This window comes from Vicia villosa, linkage group LG6, assembly GCF_029867415.1.
Source record: "Vicia villosa cultivar HV-30 ecotype Madison, WI linkage group LG6, Vvil1.0, whole genome shotgun sequence".
Taxonomy (NCBI): domain Eukaryota; kingdom Viridiplantae; phylum Streptophyta; class Magnoliopsida; order Fabales; family Fabaceae; genus Vicia; species Vicia villosa.
Window position 1 is genome coordinate 128,727,553 of NC_081185.1, and position 10,528 is coordinate 128,738,080.

The window sequence follows — 10,528 nt, forward strand, 5'->3', positions numbered from 1 at the left end:
TTAACATGTATAATAGTTTTTTATTATAAGTAATATCAAGTGATGAAAAAAGGATATAAGTAAATCAAAAGTGAGAAGATTATGATGTTTGGCGCAAGAAAATCAAATGATAAGAACAACATTAAAAAGAACTAAAAATTATCTGTTTAGGATCATTAGTTTTTAATATTAAGTATGAATAGCAATGTAGATACTAAGTAATACATAAAAACTAAAAATGGTTTTACAGAGTTCATCTCTTCCAAAAACCTTTTTTAAAAACACTTCTGGCCATTTGCTAATCAATTATGAAGTGTCCTGGTCAATTAGGAAAGAAGAACCTCGATCCCTAATCAATAAGAACTTGTATATAACCGATTATGGATTAATATTTACAATGATAGATTAGGAACCCTCTTAATTGATTAGGCTTTTGATCACACTGAATCACACTATGTTTCTGGCTCGAATATCACATGTTTTCCTTAGTTTTTATCATCATTTTCTTGTATTATGCTTGTATTTCCTTTGTTTTCAGGATTCTTGACCTTTTGGAGCCTTTAGTGAAGAAACGAACCAAAACGCCAAGAAAATAGTGTTTTTCAAGAAGATTTATACTTGTGGCGTTCAGCACCGCGCCGACCATAGGGGACGCGATGACGTGGCCCACTCCATGATGGAGCCAACTACCATGATCACACGATCCTGTCCGTTACTGACCACCGCGCCTGCGACCTTCACAAAATGGTTCCCGCTCAGAAGAAGTTGAGGGGCACTCCTGTCCTTACGCACTTCCAGAATCCATTATATATAGTTTTTCATTTTCATTTTTGTTTCTCATCCAAGCTTAGTACAAACTTAAGCCATATACTATCAGTTTCTGTAAAGTAGTAACCTCTTCGCATTGGGGAGTTACTACGGTGTAGATTGAGTTGTAATCGAGTCTTGGAGCACTTTGGTTGAAGTTTATCATACCAGTCTTCACTTTGTATCAGATTCAAACCTCTGATCGGAGTAAGGTTTCAATTTAATTGCTTTATTTATCTAAATGCTCTTACCATAGTCTACATGTTTTATAGACTCTAAATTCTCTTACCATAGTCTACACGATTTATAGACTCGCACCCTTTTAATTACTCGCTCTTATCATAGTCTACATGTGTTATAGACTCGCACTTATTATGTCTGGCTAAATTATAAAGGTTTGAATGTAATGATTGTCATCATGATTGTGTTCCAATTATCATGCTAGTGATAATACTATGGGGATGTTTTGATTTTAACTTAAGTTAATTTGTGTTTAAATGTTTATTGGGTAAGATCGAAAGCCGTCCATATTAATGATATGACTTGATTATTATTTAACTAAACAAAAGAAGAGAAAGTGATTTGGTTGGTTAAATAGGAATCATTAACTCTTTTTAGAAAACGATTTTGAAACTATTTTCGGACGCGTTTGTAGGTTTGAAATCTGACTCTTGGACAAAAGCCAAGAGTCTCTTTAAGTTAATCTTTCCAAGTCAAAATTACTTTTCTGTTAAGTCAAAACTATCAATTTCTTAAAAATAGATTTACCTCTTTAACACGGAAGGCACCCTTTATATGTGACAATAAAGGAAGTTAAATTAAAGAGTAAATTCGGTTCTTAGTAGCCAAAAGCTACAAGTTCCCGTTAAATTGATTCTTTGCTACGAATAGAAAATACTGCCCCATGAGTCGTTTCATTTAAGCATGTCTGGATCATAGTCTGATTTCTTGATTTACATTCCAACCTGTCGCTTAAAACTGTTATTCACTTCACCTACTTACCTTGTTGAACTGCACTCACAACAATATTCTTGTTTACCTTAGATAAGCACCTTAGCAATAGAGTTTATAGATTGACGATTGGTCTTTGTGGTTCGATAATCTTATATATTACTTCGATAGGCTGTGCACTTGCAGTTCTATATTTAGGCTATACGTTACAGACCCATCAAGTTTTTGGCGTTGTTGTCGGGGACCAACTTCGTCAAATTTCGTATCCTATTGTTATCCCGTTTAGACTAAGGCTATTCTAGCCGGCAGATGCATAGAAATCGTACTACCGGTAACCTATTGAACCCTTTAGTGGAGCCCGAACGTTACGCCCGAGCACGTATGTTTATCCTTAAGTTAAGGAAAGTTATGGCCGAAGACCGTAACCAAAGACCGCTTAAAGAGTTTGCTCAGCCATCTAATGAGGAGCCCAGTTCTAGTATTGTAAACCCCGCTATAACAACCAACAATTTCGAACTCAAGCCCTCGTTACTATAACTAATACAACAAAACCAATTCGCTGGTCTCGCTACAGAGAACCCGAATCAACACCTAAAAGTGTTTATCCAGTTAGCTGATACCCTTAAGGCAAATGGAGCCACACCCGAAGCCATCCGCTTAAGACTGTTTCCTTTTTCCCTTAGAGGTAAAGCCCATGACTGGTTAGACGCCCTTCCAGCCAACTCAATAACGACCTGGGAAGACCTTAGGAGAGCTTTTCTTGCGAGATATTTCCCACCAAGTAAGACCGCCATCCTTAGGAACCTGATCACTAGTTTCACTCAAAACCAAGGCGAGTCACTTTTTGATGCCTGGGAAAGATATAAAGAACTTTTGAGAGCCTGTCCGCACCATGGCCTGGAGAAATGGCTAATCATACACACCTTTTATAATGAACTCCATTACAACACAAATATGTCCATTGACGCTGCCGCTGTAGGAGTGTTGATGAATAAACCTTACCCCGACGCTTGTGCCCTGATAGAGGACATGGCCCAAAACCACGCCCAATGGGGAATAGAACGAGCGACAGTAGAGAAAAAAGAGAGCCATGGAGGAAAGCATGAGATGAGTTGCATGGACATGATGAATGCTAAGATGGACGCCTTGGCCTTAAAATTCGAGACCATGTCTCAAAATCCTACCACAGTGGCAGCAATCCAATCGGAGTGCGAACTTTGTGGAACTCAAGGACATCAAACCATTGACTGTAACCTTTTGAACGACACTAGCTCATACCAAGTTAACTATACCCAAGGGAACCCTTTCTTGAATACCTACAATCATGGATGGAGGAACCACCCAAATTTCTCTTACAAAAATAATAACCCCATCCAAAATTCCGGATCTTCGAGACCCCAAGGATTCCAAACACAAAAACAAAACCAACCTATGCAAGTTGTGCCACCAATACCAAACCTTAAAGAAACCATAGACACCTTTATTCAGAATAAAACTCAGCAAAATAAGGAGTTTATGAATCAACACATTCACACAAACGAATTAGTTACTCAACTGGCAACCAAGTTTGACCAGATGATGACCCACACCAAAATGCTTGAGACCCAGATTTCACAAGTAGCCCAAACCACCTCTGCACAAGTTGTACCTAGAGGATAATTCCTTGGACAAACCCAACCTAATCCCAAAGGAACAATAAATTCTATCAGCCTGAGAAGTGGAACCGCTTATGAAGGACCTAGAAATCCTAACCTAAGCACATCAGAAAAATCTAAGGAAGATGCTGAACCGAAGGACCAAGTAGAGGAACCAGAGGTAGAGAATCGCACACCACAACCTTACAAGCCACCTATCCCGTTCCCACAAAGGTTGAAAAACACCAAAATAGAAAACCAATTCCAAAAGTTCATTAAGGTAATAGAGAAACTCCACGTAGAAATCCCTTTTACTGAGGCAATAACCCAGATACCATCATATGCTAAGTTCTTGAAGGATATTTTGTCCAACAAACGGCGAATCGACGATCCAAAACCCTTAGAATGTCATTCCATATCCGAGAATAAACTTGCCAAGAAAGACAAAGATCCTGGAAGTTTTTCTATCCCTTGCATCCTAGGAAATCATATGATAGACAAAGCATTTTTAGACCTAGAAGCAAGCGTAAGTTTGATGCCTTTGGTCGTCTGTAAGAGGTTAAAACTAGGAGAACTTCAACCTAATAAGATGTCATTACAACTAACCGATAGATCTGTCAAATACCCTATGGGTATTTTAGAAGACATACCTGTCAAAATTGGTTAGTTATACATTCCGACCGATTTCGTAGTTATGGATATCAAAGAAGATGATGAAATCCCAATCCTCCTAGTCAGACCATTCCTATCGACCGCCGAAGCTATAATAGATGTTAAGAAAGGGAAGCTGACTTTTGAGGTAGGAGATGAAAAGATCGAGTTCATTCTATCAAAATTTCTAATGGCACCAGTGATAGGAGACGCGTGTTATGCCATCGATGTCATTGATGAGTGTGTAAATGAGCTCAACAAATCCTTAATCAGATTACCTTCTACCCCCATTTTAGAGGATGAAGGATTTAAGAGTATTGAACCTTACATTAACGAAAACCTTTTTGAATGCTTAGCACTTACCCCTGACCCTATGCCGTGCACCAAGAAACCTACCATAGAGCTTAAGGAACTACCCAAGAATCTAAGATATGAGTTTTTGGATGAAGAGATGAATCGACCTGTCATAATAAGAGCCACTCTAAACCAAATTGAAACAAACCAACTCTTAGATACCTTACGAAAATATCCCTCAACTTTAGGATACAAAGTCTCTGATTTAAAAGGAATAAGCCCGTCCGTATGCATGCATCGAATTGTGCTAGAGGAGAATTCGAAACCCTCAAGAGAGCATCAGATAAGAATAAACCCTAACATGAGCGATGTAGTCAAGAAAGAAGTCCTTAAGTTATTAGAAGCTGACATCATATACCAGATTTCGGATAGTGAGTGGGTAAGCCCCGTCCATGTGGTACCAAAGAAAGGAGGTATCACTGTTGTGGAAAATGAGAAAGGTGAGCGTGTAGCGAAACGAACTGAAGGAGGATGGCGCATGTGTATAGATTACAGAAAATTGAACAAGGCGACTAGGAAAGACCATTTCCCTCTTCCATTTATAGATCAGATGCTTGAGCGTCTAGTTAGACACTCATATTTCTGCTATCTTGATGGATATTCTGGCTTCTTCCAAATCCGTATTCACCCAGAGGACCAAGAGAAAACCATATTTACTTGCCCTTATGGAACATTCGCTTACAGACAAATGCCCTTTGGGCTCTGTAATGCACCAACCACTTTCCAACGCTGTATGATGTCGATTTTCCCAGACTACCTTGATGGAATTGTGGAGGTATTTATGGACGATTTTTCGGTGTGTGGATTTGATTTTAAAAAATGCCTTTCAAATTTAGAGAAAATATTGGAAAGATGTGTGGAAGTGAACCTTGTGTTGAATTGGGAGAAGTGTCATTTCATGGTGAACAAAGGGATAGTCTTAGGACCCATCATCTCCGAGAGAGGCATAGAAGTTGACAAGGCCAAGATAGAAGTTATAGAAAACCTAAACCCACCTAAGACCATTAGGGAAGTGAGGAGTTTTCTAGGTCATGTTGGGTTCTACCGACGCTTCATCAAGAATTTTTCCAGAATAACAAAACCTTTAACAAACCTATTAATGAAAGATGTCGAGTTTAAATTTGACCAAAAATGTCTTGAGGCCTTTGAAGTCTTAAAGCAAGCACTGATTTCATCGCCTATCATATAACCCCCCGATTGGACACAACCCTTTGAAATCATGTGTGATGCTAGTGATTTCGTTGTAGGAGCCGTACTAGGGTAGAGAAAAGATAAGAAACTACATGTCATTTACTATGCTAGTAGAACCCTAGACGCTGCCCAGCTTAATTATACAACCACAAAAAAGGAATTGCTAGCTGTAGTGTTTGCTATCGATAAATTTCGATCCTATCTGTTGGGAGCCAAGATAATAGTATACACTGATCATGCTGCGATCCGATACTTGTTAAGTAAGAAAGATGCTAAGCCTAGATTGCTCAGATGGGTTCTTTTACTCCAAGAATTTGATCTTGATATCAAAGATAAAAAGGGAGCAAAGAACTTAGTCGCGGACCACCTCTCTAGGTTAGAACATCTTAAACCTGAACTAATACCTATAGATGATCACTCCACCTATGAAAGACTAGTAGCTGGGATGAACACAATTGAGGAGGATACCCTGCATACCTCTAGAGAGGAAACCTATGAGGATATCTCAACCTTGAACAATGTGCCATGGTATGCAGATATCGTGAATTATCTAGCTGCTGATATCATACCCCCTGACCTAAGTTGCCAACAGAAGAAGAGTTTTTTCAGTGATGTTAAACATTTCTTTTGGGACGAACCCCTCCTATTTAAAAGAGGCATAGACAACATATTCAGACGATGTGTGCCAGAAGAAGAAGTAGGCAACGTCATTGAACACTGCCATGCTGCACCTTATGGCGGACATGCAATCACGTCTAAGACATGCGCTAAGATCTTCCAAGCATGTCTTTATTGGCCTACCATTTGGCGCGATGTCCACACTTACATTTCAAAATGTGACCGATGTCAACGCATTGGGAACATTTCAAGACGTGATGAAATACCTTTGAGTAACATCCAAGAGGTAGAATTATTTGATGTTTAGGGTATTGATTTCATGGGGCCTTTTCCTTCCTCAATGGGTAACAAGTACATCTTAGTAGCCGTTAACTATGTCTCGAAGTGGATCGAAGTTGTTGCATCACCCACAAATGATACCAAGGTAGTTATCAAACTGTTCGAGAATATCATTTTCCCTAGGTTTGGAACCCTGAGGTTAGTCATAACTGACGGAGGATCACACTTCATATTTAGGATATTTGACAAGCTTCTAAGTAAGTACAGAGTAAAGCATAGAGTAGCAACACCATATCACCCGCAAACCAGTGGCCAAGTGGAAGTATCAAATAGGGAAATTAAGCAGATCTTAGAGAAAATTGTGTCGCTGTCTAGAAAAGACTGGTCAGCAAAACTTAGAGATGCTCTGTGGGCTTACCGAACAGCCTATAAAACCCCTATTGGAACAACCCCTTACCAATTGGTCTACGGAAAATCCTGTCATTTACCTTTCGAACTAGAACATAAAGCCTATTGGGCAATTAAGGCCTTGAATTTAGATTACCTAAAGGCTGGAGAGAAACGGATCCTGAACATTCACAAGTTGGAAGAGCTTCGCTTGAATGCATATGAGAATTCCATCATATACAAGGAAAGAACCAATATATGGCATGATAAGAAGATCATAAAGAAAGATTTCAACATTGGTGACCCAGTTCTCCTATTCAATTTAAGATTACGACTTTTCCATGGTAAGCTTCGCTCACGATGGACAGGTCCATTTAAAGTATCAAAAGTTATAAGGTCAGGAGCAGTGGAAATTAAGAATGATTCATGTGCCCTATTTGTGGTAAATGGACAAATATTGAAGTTATACAAAGGGGGCGATCTGCCCGTTTATTACTCTAGTCATATTCTGATAGACCCTCCAATACCTACATGAAGTAAGATCTAACCGTCAAGCTAATAACGTTAAACGAGCATTGCATGGGAGGCAACCCATGGTTTATTTTTTACTTTTATTTTGCTTTAGTACATATATATATATATATTTTATCTGGGCTAATTTCTCGTGTTTTCTTATTTTCAGGATGAATTACCTCGATGGTATGGTTGTGATTTACAGGGATGAAGCGCAGAAAGCCTGATTTGCTGCTTTATCTGCTAGACCTATGGTACCCACTAGGTACCCCGATCAGAGCTGCATGTGAGCACTAGGGATTGAGCCGAGTATCAGGTATCTATGCAACCAACTTGGCTAGAATGATTATGTTGATGATGTCCATAAGACCTACATGAACCTTACTCTGGAGTTCCTTAGCTCCTTAGACTATAACCCATGGGTAGGTGAAGGAGATGACCGAGGGCAGATTAACTACAGATTGTTTGGGACTGAGTACACCCTGAACATCAAGGAGTTTGGGGATTTACTTGGTTTCCAAACTGGACCGACCGCCATCACTGAGATGCCACTGAATTACTTTTTGAGCAGAGATATTGATAAATTCTGGAAGGACATTACTGATGGAGCTAGCCTTGACCCTTCTGCCCAGCTGTCAAGGAAGATCCATAATCCAGCTTTCCGGTACTTTGAGATGATCCTTTGCCATACATTTTTGGGAGGAGCTATGGTGACCACCAAGCCACTGCTGAGGAGGTTCTATTCCTATACTGTGCCAGCCAGTCCAGACCCATCACTAGTGGAGGTTTTCTGATAGAGTGCTTAGACCAGAATGCCCGATCTACTGCAGGATTCATACATTCCGGAGAGAATGTGACACAGATAGCCTCTGTTCTAGGCTTGGACAGGATGTTATTTCAGCTGACTCCATACTGTGGGTATACCTTTCTGGATTTGGATTTCTGTATGGATCGTGGACTCATGAGGAGAGCCTCTTTCCATCCATATCAGTATAGGTTACTCATCGAAGATCAGACGGCTTACACCTTTACCTTACCAGACCCTCGGATGACATGTGTCTCCAACCCTGCTAACTGGAACTATTCTGCGGAGGGTTCAGGTGAAAAATCATATTCTACTCCTGAGTACACTCCTGGTCCTGAGGACCTGACTCCTGAGTACACTCCTGGTCTTGAGGACCCGATTCCTGAGTACACTCCTGGACCTGAGGACCCGATTCCTGAGTACACCCCTGGATTTGAGGATCCCGTCCCGGAGTACACACCTGGACCTGAGGTTGTGCACACTACTATTCTTACTAACAACCTCAACTTGCAGGAACTTGACATTCGCACTCTATTGACTGCTATGCGCACCGAGATAGCCACGCTTCGCAACGAGGTGGCTGACCTTAATTTACAGTTGGAGCTGAATGATGCCTCCCTTGCTGGTGAGTTAGATGATCTAGCTCACGAGGTGGCAGAGATTCGATGCCAATTGACTGAGATGCGTGGCTCAGACCCTCCTGCAGAGCATCCTCTCGGTTGGTGATAGATCTATGTTGTTCATGAGATCTCTTGTCTTAGTGTATATATATATATATATTTGTGATTTCCTTTACGTTGATTTCCCTTCCAGTCTGATTTGATACACTTGCTGCATTTTATGTTTTATGATGACCCGACATCCGTACTTATATATATATATATATATATATATATATATATATATATATATATATATATATATGTTCACATACATATGTATATATATTTGAAAAACCAAATATAAAAGAATATATATATATATATATACATGCAAATATACATTCTACAATATACACACACACATATATATATATATATATATATATATATATATATATATATATATATATATATATATATATATGCTAGGTACACCCCTAATATGTAAACAAAGACAAAGAGAAGGGGCACAAAAGCAAGAAAAGAGACAAAAATACGGCCCAACCAGTTTTGAACTAGCCGCGCCCGCGGTGATGCAACGGTCTGTTTACGGTGATTTCCGGTAAACAACCGCTAGTCTTCCAAACTATAATAAATATGATTTGGTTACTTGCAGGATCGACTAGATTGATCCTAGGACACATAGTCAAGAAGATTGTTATCAATGTTCATTTGAATCATATTCGTAATTTGTCCTCTTCGATGAGTATTGTTCGATTCAAGAATCTTGGTAATTGCTTCGTTATATGTAATTATAACTTCAACAAGAAAGATAAATAACATAACATATGAAACTTAAAGATTGTTAAAACATAAAGAATCTTAAACTGCAGAAACGTTAAAGACTTTAAAAGTAAATGATCATGAAAGTAAATTCGAAAGTAAAATAAAGATACAGGAATGTAAATGACAAGAAATAAATGGAATGCATTAACTCAGAAATGTATTCGAAAATGAAATACAATACACCTGTATTAAAATGGTGGTGTCATACGTACATTTTCTCAGCGAACTCTTTCTCGTAACACTTGATACTTGAGTAAATATGTGAGTGATTTGTACAAAATGAACACGCAGAATCCTAACACTAAGACTCCTATTTATACTAGTTTCGACCTTAACGGTCCTACACTAATCTGCTGCCACGTTTCTCATCAGAACTTCCAGCGAAGCTATCTGTTGTTGAACGGTTACGAAACCGTCTTCGAATTTCAAATCTTCCCGCCTGAGTCCATCTTCGACGCGTGGCAGTGTATTAAACAAACACTACTAAAAAACACGCTAAGTAGTAATACTTGAATATATACTTTATAAATTTTGTCTAAGTCCCGAAGACATATGCTTTCATTAGTCTTTCAGTGTTCACTATCTTCAACGAACTTAGAAGTCTGTATCTTCGAGGCATGACCATCAGTAGCCATTCTTTTACTTTTTAAGGGACGGCCATCAATAACCATCTCTTTCTTCGATTCTCAACCTCTTCGAAGGACAAACAATATGAAACGAAATCTTCAGCTAACAAATTGCCCCCAATAAATGCCTGTTTCGAGAGTTAACAGAAATAGGCGTTTCTTGTCATTATAAGATTTCGTTTTTATGATCCTTGAAAGTTCCAAGACTGCTGACTAACGTCATAATCACTGATAACACTGTTTCCGAAACGTCTTGTCATTTTCAAAGATGTCTTCTCATAACTT

General features: G+C 39.0%; 1 protein-coding gene and 1 non-coding gene across 2 annotated transcripts; one reads left to right on the forward strand and one right to left on the reverse strand.

The window, feature by feature from the left end:
• Window positions 1-2,529: 2,529 nt before the first annotated feature.
• Window positions 2,530-2,636, reverse strand: LOC131615374 (small nucleolar RNA R71). The gene has a single exon (XR_009287792.1). It is a non-coding gene; the product is annotated as a small nucleolar RNA R71 (small nucleolar RNA).
• Window positions 2,637-2,691: 55 nt separating this feature from the next.
• Window positions 2,692-4,038, forward strand: LOC131614643 (uncharacterized). The gene is made up of 2 exons (XM_058886202.1): window positions 2,692-3,302; window positions 3,447-4,038. Exons 1-2 carry the CDS (start codon window positions 2,692-2,694, stop codon window positions 4,036-4,038), a joined length of 1,203 nt encoding a protein of 400 aa, XP_058742185.1.
• The last annotated feature ends 6,490 nt before the right edge of the window (window positions 4,039-10,528 follow it).